Genomic DNA, 20383 nt, shown 5'->3' on the forward strand with positions numbered 1-20383 from the left:
ACGCTTAAAATAGATGTAATATATCTACAGATGTCACAAAAACATACTCGCTACATTCCATTGAAATTATCCTCGTGAACTTCCGATCATACACCCGTCTGCGCTTTGCCCACCCTCTCCTCCTCCTCCTCCTCCCTCCTCCCCTCCCTCTCCCCCCTCCTCCCCTCTCTCCCACCCCCCCCCCCCTATCTCCTCCCCCCTCCCTCACTCCTCCCCCCTCCCCTCCTCATGTTAATTAGCCTCTCAGTGCGCACCGCTCACTCCAGTGATGCGGGGACGAAACGTGCGCGTCGCCGGTGTCAGAGCTGATTGAAACAAGTGTAAAGCGCGTCGAATAACAAGGAAGTCTTCGTTTTTCTTAGAAACTCCGTATAAATTCAAATTTCACCACTACCGTGGTGGCAATGTTTGTGCTTGACATCGGCTGAGTCAGTGTCGGGATCGGATTAATGGGCTGGGCGCTGAACGCCGTCACCCTAAATTGTGGATCCAAGCGCAGCCTGAGGTCATCACCTCGTTGTTCCTACAAGTCGTCAGGATGAATCGGATCCTCTGGGATGCAGTGTTTCTCCTGACTGGTGAGTTATATGAAGGAAAACCCCTAAGCCATCTAGACCCAATGAGGCATCACTGTCCCCACGATACAACACACGCAGCCTACCGAGCTGGTGTTGTCAACTGGGCTGTAAAACGTAAAAGTAGTGGTTCAATCTGTTGAATCATCTGATACAAACGTGTTTCATCTATCGATTAAAAACTACTTTGTGTACTTCATAGAGTCTAGTGTTTGTAGATCTATGTCACTCTAAACCCGAGCTGTTGGTGGTGGTCTTTTGTGGTATGCTTTGAGGAACGACTACTTGACCTTTCGGTGGGCCCCATAAGATCCCATCGAAGTGGATGTATTGAGGCCTCGTGGCTGGAGGGAGGCTGACGCATCTCTCTCAACGTGAGAGCTGTGGATACAACACATTTCTGATGGGCTTGTTCACTTTTCACCTGCCTCACAATGACTTCGGATCGGATCATACTTTGAGTGATGCTGGCGATCAACAACCGCTCTTCTTTCCACTGGTAGGTTCCCTGTTTACACTGGGAGCATCACAGGGGGGTTCAGTGATGGATGCCAGCCCCTCCATCCCCATCACCTCCACTGGTGCCCCCAACACCTCCTCCGCCTCCGCTCCCTCCGCCTCCACCCTGGTCAGCACCGCCGCCAGCAGTAGAACAACCTCTTCTACCACCACCATCGCTACACCCAAAACCATCCCACCAGTTAAAAGTAAGCGCTAAAAGACTGGTGCAAACTCGCACAAAAACTATAATCACAGGCTACATTTTCCACTTCTCGTCAATAGCTGCTGTCTATGGGAAATAGTCCCAGAGACAGCTGTCAGAAATACAACTTAATAGAATTGAGGCAACCTCCTACACAGTTATGGATGGCACAGTAAACGATTGAAAGTCTGGTAGTTTTGGACGTGCAGCATTGGAACAAAGCCTTTATGTAGTGATGTGTATCCAGAGCAGTTCACATCGCTACATGTAATCAATATCAGGGAGGCATTCCCTAGCACTCATCTGGATGGTATTCTGTCTGGGAGAGCAGGTCTTGTGAAAAGAAAGCGAGAGGGGCTGTTAGTCAGACGCCTGCAGGAAAGTGTGTGTGTGTGTGTGTGTGTGTGTGTGTGTGTGTGTGTGTGTGTGTGTGTGTGTGTGTGTGTGTGTGTGTGTGTGTGTGTGTGTGTGTGTGTGTGTGTGTGTGGCAGCTATCTGTGTGCCTGTGCATTCTCCTCCCTCCTGAATGGCACATCGTGACATCTGATTTGGGAGCCGGAGGACTCCAACACCAGCCTTTTGTTGGGGCTAGTTGCAGAAGGTTTTTTGTGTTCCTGAATTGATATAACATTTTCTTTGTGAGTGTTATTTGGACGTTTGTCATCACTTTCTCCTTACGGACCATTAGAAGGTGTGAAATGATCTGCAGAGAAATAAACAAGGTTCCTGTAAAGGAGGAGCTGGTCTTTCCACCGATGTCTTTTGAGAATATTTAATGGGGATCCAATCTTACAGGGCCCAACTGTGATTCTTGAAATGCAAAACCTGTAAACTATACATTTACCTTCCTGCCAGGGACAATGGAGGAGTATAGTGCTTATAGTGGAGACCGCCTGTCTTTGTGGTGTGGGTGTGAGTTTGGTCTGATGTGACCTCAAAATCATGTTGCTTTTGCCTTATTTGTTCTTTGTATCCTGTATTACAATTCGGGTTGCAAATTTGTTGTGAAAAATTAATTTAAGAAGCACAAACTATTTACACAACTAGAAGAAATAAGCAATAAGGCTCTCACTCCAAACGAAGAGTTTGGAGTTATATTTTTGCCAATGCTGGCGCCAAACAAAACCATGTCAATTGGGGTCCAACTACTGCCATGTCTAGAGAAACAACGCAGGCCAAGACCCCTTTATTAAGAAATGGTACAAAAAACATTCATTGTCACTGAATATATTTGAATGGTTAACCATTAACATCCCTAACGTCAGTAAGTAATGAGGTTTGTCAATGGCTGTGGAAACATTCAAATAGCATTCAATTTGTATTAGATTGAGTTACAAATTAAATTAGCCAAATTATCACCATGACTCTCTATGGCCCCCTTGGGTAAGGGCAAGTTATCTAACATCCCCTTAGGTTAGGGTCTCTGGTGGTCTAGAGTCCCCTTAGGTAAGGCCCTCTAGTGATGTAAAGTCCCCTTAAGTAAGGGTCTCTAGTGATTGATAGTCCCCTTAGGTATGGGCAAGTTATCAACTGTCCCCTTAGGTAAGGGTCTCTAGTGGTCTAGCGTCCCCTTAGGTAAGGCCCTCTATTGCGGTCCCCTTAGGTAAAGGCCTCTAGGGATCTATGGTCCCCTTAGGTAAGGGGAAGTTAACTATGGTCCCCTTAGGTAAGGGTCTCTAGTGATCTAGTGTCCCCTTAGGTAAGGGCCTATAGTGATGTACAGACCCTTGGGTAAGGGTCTCTAGTGATCCGCTGTCCCCTTAGCTAAGGGCCTCTCGTGATCCACTTTCCCCTTAGCATACGGCCTCTAGGGATCTACGGTCCCTTTAGCTAACTAGCTGCTTTAGTGATCGGCTGTCCTGTGTTCCTCAGAGTTTGTGGCGGCTGCGGTTCGGTTCCACTTTGACGACTGTCCGGACTCACACCGACACTTCTGTTTCCATGGCACCTGTCGCTTCCTTATCCTGGAGGAAACGCCTGCATGTGTGTAAGTGCAACACAACAATGTCTGATGAATCAATCAGCGCTTGAATACATGAGGAAAAGAGGAAAGATGGGACTGTGAACCATTGACTGTAATTCTGAAAATGAAAACAAGTGGAAAAACCTTGTTTTCGTTCTTAGAACTTTAAGATTTGGTCAAAATAAAAAATGGTTGAATGTGGTCCCATTTCAAAATGAGTTGGAGAGATTACAGAACTGGATCCATGCACCATCTGACATCGCCGTGTCTGTACACTTAGGATCCATGCTTCATGGTTTTTCTGGTCTTTTCCCCCGGTCGCAAAACTATGAATTCGCAACAACGTGATTGGTCAACTAGAGATGGCCCTGGAGCAACAAACAAGTTGTTTAAAAATGGCAGGGTTTAACCTACTGGCCAAATACTTGGCCCTTAGGTAATGTTTTAGGATGGTGTTCCTACAAGATGTTGTAGGAACAGCACAGACACAGCTATATCAGTGATGTCCGCTATACCCTCTGCTCTCTGACGGGAGCATACTCTCTTACTAATTACATTATATCATTCACCTCAATCACGAGTCGCATTCTTCCAGAGAGGAAGTTGAAACCAACAAAAGTTTTACTTGTGAAATGTTGCTTTTAAATACATAAAATGAAATCCTGAAATCCAGACAATCCTGCATTTTTTTTTTCTATTTCCAGGCGATTGAAACTTGAACAGTTATTTTCATACAAATCAGTTGGAATGTTTCTAAGACATATATGTCTTGTAATATAAATATTCCTAATTTACTCAATGGCAAAAATTGAATATAATGGCGTAAAGTGATTAGGCAGGCAAGCAAATTTCACATGGTTTAATAGAGGAAGACTTGTAAGAATCGATTTATCTCTGGTCATCGTGCCAAGGTAAACATTTGAAATAGTTTTAAATTGAAGTGATCTGGTGTGATTGCAGTAATGTCAGGGAATTCCCTCTCCTGGGATAACGGGAACGCCGACTGATTTGATTGGCTTATCCGTTCTGGGACTCCATGAGTCTTTAGCTCCATTACTCATTATTTAGATTTATGTTCAGTCGATGAGTGTTGGAATTGTTTAAGCCCCCCAGAGAATCCTAGGTGTGTCCTCGCTGTGTGTATCAGAAGGTGTGTACTCGTCCCGTGTAGGTGTCCATCGGGCTTTGTGGGGATGAGGTGTGAGCATGCAGACCTCCTGGCTGTGGTGGCCACCAACCACCGAGGGCAGACCGTGGCCACGGTGCTGGTGCTGTGTGTCATGGGCTGTGCCCTGACCATGCTGTTCTGCACACTTTTACAGTAAGCGCCATTGTTTAAGTCTGTATCTTCATGACTTCGGGGTCGGGTAGGAGCAATCACATAGTACGGTTTCTCTTTTATTATTACTTATTATGAATCTTGCAATAATACTCATAAATGAAATGTCAGATTTCTCTACCAGATAGAATAAAATGAAATTATTTTATTGTTATCGTTATTTTTGTGTTTGAACTGATGAATGCGTTTGTGTTCTCAGTTGTTGGTGGAGGCGGGATTATGAAAGACGGAGGAGGGCTTTTCACAAGGAAAAGACCAGAGAAATGCTGAAGGGCGGGCCATCGTTCTGTCCGTCTGAAAGTGGTACTGGACATTTTTTGATCTTCCACCACATGCTAATTAATGTTGCTTAATTTCACACGGGTTTTACTGTTTTAAAATAGACGAAATGGCAAAAAGCTGTAAAAAAGGGTGATGTATTTTCCTTGTTTCTCTGCAGTGGTGTGAGGAGTGGACGTGGATCAGATTATAGGGTACTAGTTCTGCTACTCCCCTTTACTTGTCCAGTGTTCCCTGAACCACTCGGCATCCTCCATGGAGTGGGAAACCATCTCCAGTGATTGTTTTCTTGTTTTTGTGTTTTGTACTTTTGAACGGCGATAATCAAGGAAGAACTCGTCTGCCTGTACTTTAAAGGAAGTGGACACTAGTGAAGGCTAAGGTAGCCTCTTTTGGACGACCAAAGGAACGTGGGCAGCTGTTGGATGCTGTAGGCACCCCTCCCTCTGCGTGTTGTGTTGTCATTTGTGTAGGAATCAAGGATGGTCTACGAGGCCGTTTCATTATCTCGAAACGCAGATGCGTCTGTTTTGATTTCTCAAGTCGGAGGAACGGCCCATTCTTGTCTTTTTAAAATTGCATGCACATAATTTACATCCGATGTTCGATCAAGCACTACTTTAGATGTTTGAAGTTATGATGGGGGAAACCAATACTTGGAAATAGTTGTATCGGTTTTTTGAGCAAGGGATTTTAACTCACTTCACTTGACAAATTGGGTGACTGAGTCGATAACACATATAGGCTTCTCAAATTGATATTTGTTTATGGAGATGCTATGTTGGTGGGGAAAAAAGGAAATGTAAAAGTTTTTGAAGGTATGTTTATAGAGGATCAGGAATTTTAGGGAACAGGGATAAGTGATTCATATTTCCGACTACTAATTCAGGCTGTAATGTCATTCTTACATTTTTAATTCCTTTACTTAAACACGTATATATATATTAATTTATTAGGGGGACTGTGATCCCCAAGCTATCTATGTGGCAACGGACTACAAGCTCACCCCTTCTTAAAACTGGTATGAAATGCATGGATACACTTAATTACTACTATGAACAAGCACTTAAGGGAAGAGACACATTTCACTGTTTATACTACTTGTACATAGACACGTATGCATACTTATACTTTAGTCACTGCTAATGTTTTAATTGTTTTTTAAAACATTAACAGATTATTACAGTAGACACGTGCCCTAATTCGGCATACACTTCATGCTTTTCGTCCAAGGGGTATCTTCAATGAGTTTCCTCAGATTGCCTTTGAGTTAAACATTTCTGTATTGAAAACAGTTGATAAATCAAGCCTTGTCAGAAATGTCGAAACAACGAGTGAAGGAAAATAAATAGTGATGAATTTAAATCTCAGGAGTATCTTTTCGGAAATATTTTCCCGTAAGTAAGAAATTGTGCAACAATGGTCCACATACGGCTTCTTCCTACCTTCTGCTATCATTCCCATGCTCCAAAGTACTGTCTAAGAGGAATGCTGCACTAAACAAATTACCTTTTCATGTTTACAGTTTGTCGCCATCGTTAAAAATGTCATGTCTGACAGCATATGTTTACGTAAAATATGTTGTAGGTATAATGTATTCTGTAAGGTGTAATGCTTCAAATTCTTTCAAACCTTTTAAATTGCCAGATGCATGCTTCAGTTTGTCAGACTTGTATTCCATGAAATTCGCTTTTCAATGAATATTTAAATTTGCAAACAGTGTTCTTGGTATTTATTTTCTTGGCTACACATTATCTTCACCCACTTCCTTTGACCTCATCATTGTGGGTTTATTTCCAATATTTCTTATAGCTGAGGCTCTCCATGTTTCCCATCCACTGATTCTATTCCAGACACGGAATAGACCCCTGAACCCGGGGCCAAACCCACAAAGAGCCTCACTCTGGCGGGGCTTTGGCGCAAAAGGAAAGGCCTCCATAATTTCAACTCTATTTCTCCTAGTTAGATTTGGCCAGTTTGTGTGCCTGTTCCTGTCACTGTGACCTTTTCTTGTCTTCTCGTCTTCACATGATTTTTCTCTTTATGTTAAAACTGTTTTTAAGATTCTGACAATCTGGTCATTTCCCATGGCTCCATCGCTAGGATGGTGTTGATGTTCTTCTCCATTATCTACTGTATCTCTTCTGCTCTTCCTTTCACGGTCTCCAAAATTAGGCTGTCTTTTGTTTCGCCAATCCTATTATGTTTGCAATTGGATTGCTGTGGAGCCCTTTTAGAGCGCTTCTGGCTGAGCTACTAAAGCAGCTTTGAAATAAGCAGCTCTTCTGTGTGGCTCTCTGAAGATGCACAATAGGCTTAGGCATGGGAAGGAGAGCGCTTGAAACAGAACCATGGTTTACTATTACTGGATGGTTCAATTCAGCAGAATGTCCAGTTTGGGAACTGTTTCATGCTCTTTCCCTGGGGTTGGTTTTCCTGGTAGCACACATTTCTTTTGTCTTCTTCTACTTATTTTAGCCCAACATTCCCAGTATCTGTTTCTGACTAGATAGGTTTGCATAAGAGTATTAAGGGTTTGGCAGATGCTGTCAATGTTATTCTCCTGTATCAAATAACATCTCATGGTAATGTAATTTTAACCTTTGTCATAGGTGGTTTGAGTCATTGTCTGCAACTTCCTTTCTCTGACTTTACTTTCTCTGGATGCTTATCTAAAATGACGTGTGATTCATTTCCACGAATGTGATGGCAGCCCATTGACGTCCACAATGAAGTCTATTTCTCCATTAGATGGACTAACCAACGGTATGTTGTTGTGCAACAACTATGTAGAACTTATCAGATTATGTGTATGGATAGAGCTATTCAGTTCAATTGCTGTCTGGTCTTGGTATTGGCACCTTTTCCGGTGCTTGGCACAGCCGACCCTATGGCAGGGTTTACCGTTCAGACATCATGTGAGCGCAGCCAGCGGGCAATAAGCCCTTGGTTGCCATAAACTTCAGCAGTGATTTATCAATGTATTGTGGCGACCCCGCCTCAGGAGTGTCTCTCACTCAGGAAATCACCATACGCCAAGGTCCGTTCAAAGCCCAATAAGGCGTTTAATCATTGAACAACGGAAAACCGGGTGGGTCTGTGCCCAACACGGGGAAACCAAAAATCATGCTAATGACTCCGTGAGCCACGATAGAGTCCAGGTGATTGTCTCTCCGGCCGAGCCGGTCTCGTCCCTTGAGAGGGAGGTCGCTCCCGTCGGTAGCGCTGTTCCTGCGGTGCGTTCCGTGTCGGCGTACGTCGTCCGCCGGTGGGTTAGCTCCAGTCCGCCACTGCTTCAGCAGGTTGATGTGATAGAGTTGGGTGGGTTTGCGTCTCCCGGGCTGCCGTACCCTGTAATTCAACTCCCCCACCCTGTGAAACCACCTCGTAGGGCCCCTGCCACTTGGCCAATTGCACTCTGCCATTGGTATGAGTACCAGGACCAGGTCGCCGGGCCGAAATATGCGCAGCAGGCCTCCCCGGTTGTAGACCCGGGCTTGAGCTTGCTGGGCCTGTCAGAGATGGTACCGGCCGATGGGCCAGACCTGCGCCATGCGGTCCCGCACGTGCTCCATGTGGTCAACCATAGTGCGATGAGGGTTTGGCCAACTCTCCCACGCCTCCTTGGCAAAGTCGAGGAGTCCCCTTGGTCTTCTCCCATACAGCAGTTCGAAGGGGGAGAAACCCGTGGAGGCTTGGGGCACTTCACGGACTGCGAACAGGCCGTGGGGCAGGAGCTGGTCCCAAATTTTCCCGTCTGTGTCCATGGCCTTCTTCAGCATTTGTTTTAGTCTCTTGTTCAAACGTTCCACGAGCCCGTCTGTCTGGGGGTGGTACACCGCTGCTTTACCTGGAGGAGGCTAAGGAAATCTTACATCACCCGTGATATAAAACAGGATCCCTGGTCTGTGAGTACCTCCCTGATACCTGGTAGCATAGTTCACTATCACTAGAATGTACCTATGTCCCCGGCTGGTCTTCGGGAGAGGCCCAACAATGTCCAGAGATGACCGGTCGAACGGTACTTCAATTATGGACATGGGGATTACAGGGTTCCGAACCGAGGGTCTCAGGGCAGTACGCTGGCAGTCGGGGCAGGTCTGAAAGTATTGAACAACGTCTCTTTTCACCCCGGCCAATAAAAAATAAAATCCGGTCCCTGGTTTTGTCCATGCCTAGGTGGGCTCCTAACAGATGCGAGTGTGCCATAAACAGTACTTTTCTGGCATAAGGTCGGGGTATCACCAGTTGTTCGGTCACCCAAATCGCCATTCGTGGAAGCGCTGGGCCCTGGCGACGAGGCTATGTCCATAGTATGCCAATATCGCATGTTTCAACGCCGGGTACTGACTGGCACGCTCCGGCGCCAGGTCCTGGCTTGCCTGCTCTGTGGGTCCGGTGAGGAAGGGGGACAGGATGTGGGCCTACTTGTCCTCCGGCCAGCTCTCCCGTCTTCTCGAAGACCCCCAAGTAGGCCTCCACGTCGTCTTCTGGACCGAGTTTGGTGAGGCGGCTGGTCGGGGCGGAGGTCGGGGATTCACAAACTGCCTGTTGCGTGAGGCGTAGTACCGCCTCCCGGAGAAGGACAAGGCTCTCGGCGGTGTCCCTCTGGGTGGCGGCTGCCAGGGCTTGGTCCCGCTGCTGACGCTGGGCGGCGGCTCCATCCGGGTTCTGCATTGGCGGGTGGGTTGGTAAACCTGAGTAGTCCGTATCGTGGTCAGGTTGCCTGCATTCTCCACCATAAGTGGCGACCCGGCCCCAGGAGTGTCTTTCTCACTCAGGAAATCACCATACGCCAAGGTCTGTTCAAAGCCCAATAAGGCGTTTAATCATTGAACAACGGAAAACCACTTGGGTCTGTGCCCAACGTGGGGAAACCAAAAATCATACTAATGACTCCGTGAGCCACGGTAGACTCCAGGTGAATGTCTCTCCGGCCGGGCCGGTCTCGTCCCTTGAGAGGGAGGTCGCTCCCGTCGGAAGCGCTGTCCCAGCGGTGCGTTCCGGGTCGGCGTACGTCGTCCGGGTGTGGGGGTTCACTCGGGACCGCTGGGGAAAGTTCCACTAGATCCACCCGTCTACCCGTCCGTATCGGGTCCTGGTGGTTCACTGCTCTGCTCGGACTCCCAGTTCTCTCCCTAAGAGAACATATCACAGCCTTTTGAAGGGGTTCCTGGTCTTCCGCATCCTCCGCCGCAGGTGTCCTCCATTGCGCCGATTAGGGTGACGCAATGGACGCTCTCTGGCTCCGACTGGTGGATATCGGCTGTATGTGCCATCCACCACCTCTCCCCTGGGCCGCCTGGCCCGAGGTGTTGGGACCGGGTTGCCACAGTATGAACAGCATTGTCTTGCATTTCGTCTGATTAAACATTATGATGTGATGATAAATTGCTATGTCCAGAGGTGAATGTGTTTGTTTTTCTTTATTTTGCATATAAGTGCCACAGATTGTTGGTTTTAGTTTCATCATAATATCTCTGACTAGAAGACATCTGACTGCATAAATGAATTTCTAAGAAAGGTTACAAGGCTTGCTTAACTGAGTTACTAAAAACATTAGGATTTATTAACTGGGCTTTGGTGGTACACTTGTTCATTATTGAACCTGACTGTCAGCTTAATTTATTTTCAATTCTTTTAGACTATTTTAATTATTAAAATGATCTCCAGGGGTCTCATTTATAAAACTGTGCGTAGGATCGTTACTAAAAATGTGCGTACGCCCAGAAGCCAAGTTTTGCGTGCGCCAAAAAATATTCCGATTTATAAAACACTGCGTACGCACACCTGTACGCAATCTTTGCTTTATAAATCACATACTGACTACAATTGTGCGCAGCTGAATCAGCTTCACGTTCCGCCCTCTACACGCCCCTTTTTAACCATAAATGGTCAATGCAAATGACCTCATGAATGCGATCTGCATATAAAACAGACTCAGATGCCGGTATTATGTCTTGTTGGAAACAATGGCAGAAGTACTGAGAAAATCAAAAAAGCGAAATTTCACGGAGGTTGAAGTGGAGACACTTGTGGGTGAGATGGAGGCCCGAAAGGTAGTTTTGTTCGGCGGTCACGGGATTGGAATCGCCAACAACAAAAAGCAGAGTGAGTGGCAACATGTTGCTGCAGCAGTGAACTCTGTCAGTAGCACGGAGCGCACAGTCCCAGAATTAAAAAAGAAGTGGTCTGACATAGAGTTACATATTTTTATGTAGCCTACCAATAAATCGTTATGGTCCCCAAATACCCTCTCCCTCCGAATCCTGCATGGTCCGCCAGAAGTGCCACATGGTGCAGCATTACCACGGCGCTCACCTCTGTATTTATAGGGTTACGGTAATAAGACTGACGAGAACGCCTTGGATAATCAGTTTGTAATTACCCACGTAAAAGGTTCTTGAACATAACCCCTTTTTAATGCCTGATTAGTCATGAAAAGCATCAAGAGTAACGGACAACGATTGTGATGAGTGTGGCTTGGTTTTTCACACTTGGGATTTAATTGACATTTGATCATGTGTTTACAGTGTCACATAAAAATATTATGTTATTGACACATGTATGACAGATGCTTTATTCCATGCAGTCGCGCCGTCAGTGGACAGTATGGAGTGACGGGATTAAATATAGAGAATTTCTTTTTATTTTTATTCTAAGGAGATATTTCTGGAGTTATAACTGAGAAATAACGCAGTGGACTTATATTATACTGATTAGGATTTAACGCATGATACGGGTTGAAATTAAATTGATGAAGGGCGATGATAAAACATAATCGTTCTTCTCACTCTACAATTCTTTGGTCTGACTTCAGTTCACCACCACACCATCTGTGTCGCCAATTCTCCTTTTCCTCCAAACCATGCGTACGCATGGGTCAGAGTTTGCTTAGGGCTGCGCACATTTTCCCGTCAAGTTGTTTTTTTATAGATCACAACCTTGGCGTGAAAAGTCACGTAGCCTACGCCAATTTCAGCCCCGTTTTGTGCGTACGCAACGGTTATAAATGAGACCCCAGGTCTTTAAATTAACGATTATATTCCTAATGGCATCACATAAATTTGAAGCATTATACACCGATTTATGGGAAGGAATAGCTCACCCTAATCGGGAAACTTTACTAGATCCTGCTATTCCAAAACTTGACAGCCTCCGTCAAAATGGCCAACTTTTGTAATGCACTAAATGGGATATTTTAGCCTACACTGTGCCTGATTGAAAAACCTGGTGTATCTACTGAAGAAAATTTACGTGCTTTCAATCCTTATATGACTGAAAAAAGCTCTTTAAAAAGTTCTGTCTTAGATCCATCCAGTCTTTATATCGAAGGGAACAGCCACATGCTCTGTAAAAACAATTATATCCTGCCTTTTGGGATTAGCGCAGTTAACGGCAGAAGGCATCATTTCCATCTTTTCAGGGACATTCTGACCCTCTTTGTAGACAAGAAAATGCATATGTCAGCAAAATGTATTAAATGTTACAATTGTTCCCACTGTCTAGACTTGTACGGTGTGGGTTTTGATAAATATATACATATTTGTGGGGTAGGCTAAATTATTTAATAAAAATTAGTTATATTACATTGTCACAGACATAATTCAAATTATTTGGGCTGTAAGGCTGATAAAATGGCCAACATGGTGTCATTTTATTCTTCATCTCATTCAATGTTTTGTTCTTTACCAAAATGTTATGTTGTTTTTTTTTACCGTGCTCTGGATTGGTGATGCAGCTTTCATTGTAATTTATCTTTTTCTTTATTCTGAGGAACGTCAGTGTTTCCCAAGCAAACCGGTCATATGCAGGCAGCCAATCGAGACCACTGATCTCTAGAATACTGCAGGACAACCCAAAGAATCACGGCCCTCTGAACCCCTTGGTTATGAAGATAATCCAAAGGCTGAAGGAAGTATGGTCATGATTGACTTGTCATATTTAGGTGACTAAATTCAAGATCGTTGCTTCCACAATAGTTTAACATTACTTTAGAATTAAAGAGAGATGCTTTGAACATTGAGATTAACAATATACTGTGCTAAAATGATTAAAATTTAAAAAAAGTGAGCAGACTGAATATAAATGATTTTTATTCAGATTATTGCATATACATATGATTTATATCGTTATACAGTATTGCTAAGGTGCATTATATGGGATTATATATTTGGATTGCTGAAATGCAGGATTCTCCACTGTTACACAGCCTCAAGTAAGAACAACTTCCCCCCCAAAAAGAATTACATCAATCTGTGATGGTGTGTTTAAAGCGTGACACTCCAAGCACCCGACACATCTGTTACGGTCAGCCTCGGGGGTGCATGTGAGGGGGATCGAGAGCTTGACCCACGGCTTGACCCGGTAGACCCACTTTACCCAGTGTCGGGGGCCTGGGGCTTAGTCCATGAAGTGCTGCAGCCGCATAGGCAGCTCATCCAGCGAGCCGATGCGGTGCTCCGAGGGGATGTCCGAGTTTGTGTACTTGTTCTGGCGGTCCAGCAGATAGCCGTGGATTCCCAGGGAGCGGGAGCTGAGGTAGTCCATCAGGTAGTGGTCCCCGATGTGGGCGGTGTTGGACGCCGCCACACCGCACCTCTGCAGCGCCTGCTCGAAGATGGCGGGGTCGGGCTTGGCAACGCCCGCTTCCTCGGAGGTCACCAGGAAGCTGAAGTGGGTCAGCAGGCCGCACGCCTGTAGGATGCCCTCCAGGCGCCGGTCGAAGTTGGAGACCACACCCAGCGTCAGGCCCAGAGAGGAGCAGCTCTCCAGAGCCTTCTGGCAGTCGGGGAACACCTGGGGTCAAACCAAATGGCATCACGTCAAAACAGATGTGTTTAAATGATATATTACAATGGTGCCAAATTAGTTTAAAAAAATTAATTAAGCAGCGTGTTCGTGCGTGTTGCTAGGCAACGTCCTCGGACCTTCGAGACGGATGGATAATAAAACGCATTAGGTTGATCAATTACGTCACCCACTTTGAAAACAAACAAGAATATCCTCTTAAAATAAATAAAGGTGTGTCCCTGAATCCTCGGGCGCCAGCCTTCCGAGTTGCACTATTGACGTAATTTCCAGTCTCGGAGCATTTATAGCCTTCCTGTTCGTCTTTTTGGTTATGTCATGAAATTGGCTAGTCGTTGTTTATTGTAAGCTACATTAGCCTCTTTAGCAAACCAACCAGAAAACAAACAACACAACACATTGTATTGCAAGCACAGCAAGATCGTGCAATGCTTAAATTGGTGACCGGAAAAAAGTAGCAATGTAATCAAGTGTGTAAGAGCATTTAAAATTAACATTAAAGGTCCCCCGTTTTGGAAATCTGCCCCTTATGACATCACAAGTGGGCGTGGCCACCTAGATGTGTGCTGGATAGATCAGCCAACAGTGGCGTCACTTCGCTGTTTTATTCGGGGCTAAAGCCCCGGATATTATTTAATTAGCCCCGAATATAATTTTTTGTTAAAAATAATAAAATAAAAATTCAATATGTATTGGTATATTTACTGGTAACTATGGAATGCATTAATTTAATTCAGTCTAGAAGTGATGAAATGATTCTAGTCACTAATGGTAGTTATTTATTTAGAAAGAAACATGGGGATTCCAGGAGCATCTAAAAAAAAAAAGCAGCCTGGTCCTTCTAGATAGTCCTTCTGGCAAGAGAAAAATCAGGTTAAAAACATAACCAGACTCTTTACCACCTCAAATGAATAACCTATCTTATCCCAAGTCAGATCCATATATATGTAAGGTTTGTCTCACTTTTATTCATTTGACTAAGAAATAACTTAAATTGAACTTTAGATGTTTGGGGATAAGCAGCACAGCAGTCAGGTAGCTATTTAAAGCTTATTTTGTTTATTTATGGAAAGCATTATGAAAAAAAATCATTTTTCTTTTCCCTCTTGGCTAAGCCTCTGATGTTTCAGAAACCTAGAAACACCCCAGTCTCGGCCTACTCTCAGAATTCCGAGAGATGAAGACAAAGGGGGGCGTGCGTGCCTCGGAGAAGTGCCGCAAGAAAGCTGGGAGATTTCCGACTTCCGAAACGGAAGGCTGGCGTCCGAGGATTCAGGACCACACCATAAGACCACAAACAAGCTTATTTACCTCCCAGTTCTCTGGATTGCAGAAGTCATTGTAGAGGTTCAGAGCCATGGTGTTCAACAGGGTGGGGTCTTGAACCTTGCACCGTGAGAAAGTATCCCGCACAACCTTCATCCACCAGGACTGCCCATCCATGCCCTGTGTGATGCCGTAGTTGGGGTAGCGGCGGGAGCAGTGCTGATAGGCCTGCCGGAAGGCCACGTCCACCTCAGATGTTTTCAGGTCCAGGCCCGCTCTGCGAGCCTCCATGCAGTACTGCTGACCCACCGACATGCGCACCTTAAGCAGCGTGTCTTTCACGTCCCACAACACGCACTGCAAAGGGCCGCGCATTGTATCTGAGCACAGGGACACACAAGGACATGGTTAGGGCACATCTGGCTTGGCCAGTGTTTCGCAATTCGATTCCCTTCCAAAATGACATGGCAATGAGTAGATCTACTTACGATCTAATTACGTACGTTTTTATTTATTTTTATTTTACGCAAAATGTAGCTTCAACTAGAAGGCATTCTTACAAATTGTATGGTTGAAAACAAACACATCTGAGAAAAAAGGCCAGAGAAGCTGAGCTTCATCACTTTGTATTGGCCCCTCAAAGTATTCAATCACGGCCTGTTGTTTGGACTAACCACTTCAATATTAGTAATGAATTGGTTGAACTTCGTGGTCAGTAGGGTTAAAGGAACATGGTTACGGTGCGACTTGATTCGGTTTGAAACAGGTTCAAGGATATAACCGCTACGTGTCGCTACGCTGCTGTCCGCGGCGGAGCGGGTGCTCGTACCGGGGTTTACCTCAGGCTTGGGCTCTTCCTCCGGGTTCTCCTAGGGCTGGGCTCGGCGGTCTGGGTCGAAGGCCCTGGATCTGTTGTTCACCGAGCGGAGAGGTGGACTTCCAGCTGTGACGGCGGCCGACTGTTCCCTGTACTCTCTAATAGTCTATCAGCTCTGACAACGGAGGTCCCGTTCAGCTCGTCGGCGTGTTATAACGGCGCACTTAAACAAACTTTGGTGTGGAAAAATAGCGACTGTGCTTCCCAGTTCCGTTTGTGCTAAACAACAATGTTTACTAAAGCGCCCCTCCGGACCAGAAGGGGGCAGCAGAGAATACCAACTGGGTCCCTAGTACGCATGCGCCCTTCCTCACGTGTGTGGAGAACAACATGACAGCGGCTGCAGCCTCTGAATGAAGTGCTCTACCGCGGGTTCATGAGATGTAATTAATCCGACAATTAGCTTGCATTTCTGACGGACAACAGCGATGGCAATTCGAGCTATACGGAAGTTTCGTTGGGTAGAGGGGTTGTTCTGTGTGTACAAACCCCCCGGCGTCCATTGGAAGCTCGTCCGAGACAGGATAGAGACTTGTATTCTTGAAGGTTATTAACATTTACACACTTGTTAACACTTACTTGGATTGTTAACATTCAATACGAACTAAAATAATTTTACAACGAATTTACCATAGATATGGAATTTACATTATTCCTGCACATGTCATTACCAGGTGTAAATGGCACCCCTTCCTTGGCCCCCAGGGTCGGGCTGTTGGGACCAGGCGGAGGTCGCACTGACCTGACGCTCACTGCGGGCTCCCTACCCCCTGGGGTCAGGCTGTTGGGACCAGGCAGAGGTCCCACTGAACTGACGCTCTCTGCAAGCTCCCTGGCCGCTCATCCTCTGGGTGCGTCCGACTTCCTCCATAAAAGTGCTGTGCTACGGAGGAAAGATTCAGTGCATAATGCAATTGTTAATACCATTTGTCGCATATTGGACTCCAATGGAATCTGCTTTATATAACATTACTTTTGGCTGCCTGAATATAACACCCCACTTTCTTTACCGTTGCAGTCCGTGGACCTGAGTTCAGACGGATCAAAGTGGGAGTCGGACATCGTCTGGACGCTTCATCCTCCGGAGTGCTGGGTGAGGCGGCTGCTTCAAGGATCAGGGACACGAATGGAAGAGGTTTCATATCTTCAGATGTATCACTATTGACCGTTTATGTTCACTTGACTCCTAGTTATTGGAGTTGGACGTGGAAACAAACCACTGAATGATCTTTACCAAATGTGCTGTACAAGGGTAAGCTTATTGTTTTTTTTTACCTCTGCTGATGTTTTTTTGTTCAGCATTGTATTTTGTTTATCTCTGCTGATGTTTTAAGGTTCACAGTTGTATTTTGTTCTGCTGTTATTTAAATGTTCACCATTGTATTTTGTTTAAAGGATTTCATTTGGATTGTGTTTTCCAGGATTATACTCTGGAGGGTGAATTTGGATTTGCAACGGATAATTTCTCTCGCACGGGCAGGATTGTTGAAAGATCCACATATGGTGTGTATAACTTTGCCCCTCGTCTACGGTTATGTATTGAATTAGTATTAGGCCTGTATAATTCTGTCGGTGAATCTTCTTGGTGTGTGCAGATCACGTCACACAGGACAAGCTGGAGAAAGTCCTGGCCATGTTGCAGCAGGCCAATCAGAAGGCCTTGCTCATGTAAACCTCATCCCGCTTTCATAACCCATTCAACAGATTTGTACAACCTAACCTGGAAAAATAAGAAGTGATATAAAGGACATATTAATGATTGTAAAGTTTCTGTTAAACAGGATTTAAATACCAGAATTTAAAAACATAAAAATGTCAATGAAACCACATATTTTCAATTTGCACTTATGCTTCACCCCACCACTAGAATGCTAACCCTGTAGGAACCCTTGTTGTCACTGAGGGACTCACGACTGTCCTGTTGTCCTCAGTCACTCCAACGTGGACATGCGCTCACAGGAAGCCTATGAGATGGCTGTGACAGGGGAACTCGGTCCGCAGGGGAAGTCCCCCCCCATCCTAACCGGCCTCCGGGTCACAGGCTTCCAGCCTCCCTTCTTCACTTTGGGTGAATATCTACCATTAAATAATGTTCTTAGAAATAAAGGGACGCTATTCAAAAGTTGGCGTTACCTTTGTTAGTTTTGCTTGTATTGTATTTTTGGTTTTCACTTAGACATCGCCTGTTTTATACATATGGTTATACCTTTAGTTGATTTATTCAATTTATAAATGTACAGTTTACAGAATTGTGCCTCCTAATGTTGAGAGGGGATGGCAGAGGTCATTCTGGGTAATGTAGAAAAATAACACACAGGAACAGATCGTGTGACATAACTGCCAAAGGGCAAATAATAATAAGATGTGTATATATATATATATAAATATAAACAACATGGCTGTTATTCTTTTAAATAATTATGTTAACGTTAGCCTGGCCCCCTAACCTTAGCCTGGCACCCCTTACCTTAGCCTGGCACCCTTACCGTAGCCTGGCCCCCTAACCTTAGCCTGGCACCCCTAACGTCAGCTTGGTACCCTTACCGTAGCCTGGCACCCTTAACCTTAGCCTGGCACCCTAACGTTAGCCTGGCACCCTTACCTTTAGCCTGGCAGCCTTACCTTAGCCTGGCAGCCTTACGTTAGCCTGGCACCGCTAACGTTAGCCTGGCCTCCCTAACGTTAGCCTGGCCCCCATAACGTTAGCCTGGCCCCCCTAACGTTAGCCCTACACCCCTAACCTTAGCCTGGCAGCCTAACCTTAGCCTGGCCCCCCCCTTATGTTAGCCTGGCACCCTTACGTTAGCCTGGCACCCTTACGTTGGCCTGGCACCCTTACGTTAGTCACATCCGATCTCACTGAGGCTAACTTACATTCCGCCAGGGGTGAATCCCAGAACACTAACGCAGGTTTAGAATGAGAATCAGCGGTATCTGCTCTGTCCTCTGGTTCCAGAGCTGCAGTGTCTGAATGAAACCCAGCGGTATCTACGTAAGGTGGTGCACGAGATCGGTCTGGAGCTGCGCAGCACAGCTTCCTGCACGGCGGTGCGGAGAACACGAGACGGACCCTTCACGGTTGACCAGGCCCTGACCCGGGGTCAGTGGACCGCCGCCCAAGTGGCTCTGACCATCCAGCACTACAACAACTCCAAGAGACAAAGCAGGCCGCTGCCCGCCCCGGCAGCGCTGTGATCTGTCTGTCCAGCAGAGTCCTGCGGTTGGCAGTGAAGACAGACAGACTCGCAATGAAGACTATCTGGATCATTGCTGAACTTGTTAGTTAGACAACCTCCATTTACATAATTCACTGGAGATAATTATTTTCTTGACCTGATCTTAAAGTGAAGTATTTTGCTTTTCCTAATTAAAGGGCCTCTATTTTACACCCAGGTGTGAGTCTGATGAGCCACTCAAAGCGGTATCAGAATCTGCCCTGTGACTTGGTGACGTCACAAGTGGGAGTGGCCTCCTAGATTGGCAATCTGTAGATAAGCCTGTAGTTGCTACAGGCTGGTACATTGATCTGTTCAGATTGTACCTGGGTATTCCAGATATCACAGGGCATGGCAGGACTTTTGAAGGAACCCAATAGGGTTCCTTCAAAACGACTTTATACTCCTATCCTGCCCTCATTCCCACATGGGTTCTTGCTTCGCCCACTTTACCAAGGATGTATCGGGGCGACCTGTGGGGACTTGGGACAGCGAGGTATTAGGGCTGTCACTTTTTATTCGAAGTTCAAATATTCGTTCGAAGGTGGCGTGAAAAGTTTGAATTCGAAGTGTAATTCTCCATTCGAACTGTGTGTGCTGCCGTCTCATAAGAACTTCAGACCATTTTAAGTAGTCTGCTTTCGATCCAGCAGAGGGCGCGCTAACATTTTATATCAGTTTGACCTGTTGCCGACCCTCTTGGCCTGGCTATCTGTATCGAATGTTGAATCAACATTCGATACAGATAGGCCAAGAGGGCTTTGAAACAAAACGTAACTGAAGAGAACGCGAACCGAGATACGGCTATTAAAAAACTGCTATTAAAAATGGAGAATTGCGAGGAGTACAATGCTGAGCGGACCATAACGATACCATCACATTTAAAAAGCATCGTATGGAAGCATTTTGGCTTTTACACCGTGGGTGGAAAAGTCACAAACAAAGACAAGTCCGTTTGTCGTCTTAGTAAAAGAGAGCTGTCGTACTTATCGACAACATCAAATTTGCGCACTCATCTGCTAGCTTACCACCGAAATGTAGCAGCAGAGTAACAACTGCCGAGCGGAGCAGCACAGAGTGTACAGCCGCGCGTGACAGCATTCTATTCGGCTCACTCAGCAGGCCCCTTACCTGACGCCCGTAACAAGGGCGTCCTCTTGTTGTGTTTACAAATGTGTTATCAAAGATGTGTTTTTATCCTGTGCTGTTATGAATTCAGTAGGTATACGTGATTTCCACAAGAAATAAAATGAGCAACATAAAAAATCAAGACTGTTGTCGTGTTCTATGGGGGGGGGGGGGGGGGGGGTCGAATGTATTCGAATTAATTGTGGACATTCGAAATTCGTTCGAAT

At 45.6% G+C, this 20383-nt stretch overlaps 3 protein-coding genes across 4 annotated transcripts; 2 read left to right on the forward strand and 1 right to left on the reverse strand.

Annotated features, from left to right (window-relative positions):
• Positions 1 to 257: 257 nt before the first annotated feature.
• On the forward strand, positions 258 to 6620 carry tgfa (transforming growth factor, alpha). The gene is made up of 6 exons (XM_030361648.1): positions 258 to 578; positions 1079 to 1282; positions 3151 to 3265; positions 4413 to 4562; positions 4780 to 4883; positions 5020 to 6620. The coding sequence occupies exons 1-6, from the start codon at positions 539 to 541 to the stop codon at positions 5025 to 5027; spliced, it is 621 nt and encodes a 206-aa protein (XP_030217508.1). The 5' UTR covers positions 258 to 538; the 3' UTR covers positions 5028 to 6620.
• A 6318-nt stretch (positions 6621 to 12938) lies between these two features.
• On the reverse strand, positions 12939 to 16065 carry hdhd3 (haloacid dehalogenase-like hydrolase domain containing 3). 2 transcript variants are annotated; one of them, XM_030360920.1, is made up of 3 exons: positions 15776 to 16065; positions 14982 to 15316; positions 12939 to 13658 (listed from the first exon to the last, which is right to left on the reverse strand). In XM_030360920.1, the coding sequence occupies exons 2-3, from the start codon at positions 15309 to 15311 to the stop codon at positions 13263 to 13265; spliced, it is 726 nt and encodes a 241-aa protein (XP_030216780.1). In that variant the 5' UTR covers positions 15312 to 15316; positions 15776 to 16065; the 3' UTR covers positions 12939 to 13262. The 2 variants fall into 2 exon arrangements, with proteins under 2 accessions (XP_030216780.1, XP_030216868.1); XM_030361008.1 differs by having other exon boundaries at positions 15766 to 16043.
• A 39-nt stretch (positions 16066 to 16104) lies between these two features.
• Positions 16105 to 20298, forward strand: trub2 (TruB pseudouridine (psi) synthase family member 2). Its single transcript, XM_030360254.1, has 8 exons — positions 16105 to 16359; positions 16488 to 16664; positions 16832 to 16906; positions 17004 to 17065; positions 17235 to 17316; positions 17409 to 17481; positions 17745 to 17881; positions 18770 to 20298. The coding sequence occupies exons 1-8, from the start codon at positions 16242 to 16244 to the stop codon at positions 19006 to 19008; spliced, it is 963 nt and encodes a 320-aa protein (XP_030216114.1). The 5' UTR covers positions 16105 to 16241; the 3' UTR covers positions 19009 to 20298.
• The last annotated feature ends 85 nt before the right edge of the window (positions 20299 to 20383 follow it).

Source organism: Gadus morhua, chromosome 1 (genome assembly GCF_902167405.1).
Source record: "Gadus morhua chromosome 1, gadMor3.0, whole genome shotgun sequence".
Lineage (NCBI taxonomy): Eukaryota > Metazoa > Chordata > Actinopteri > Gadiformes > Gadidae > Gadus > Gadus morhua.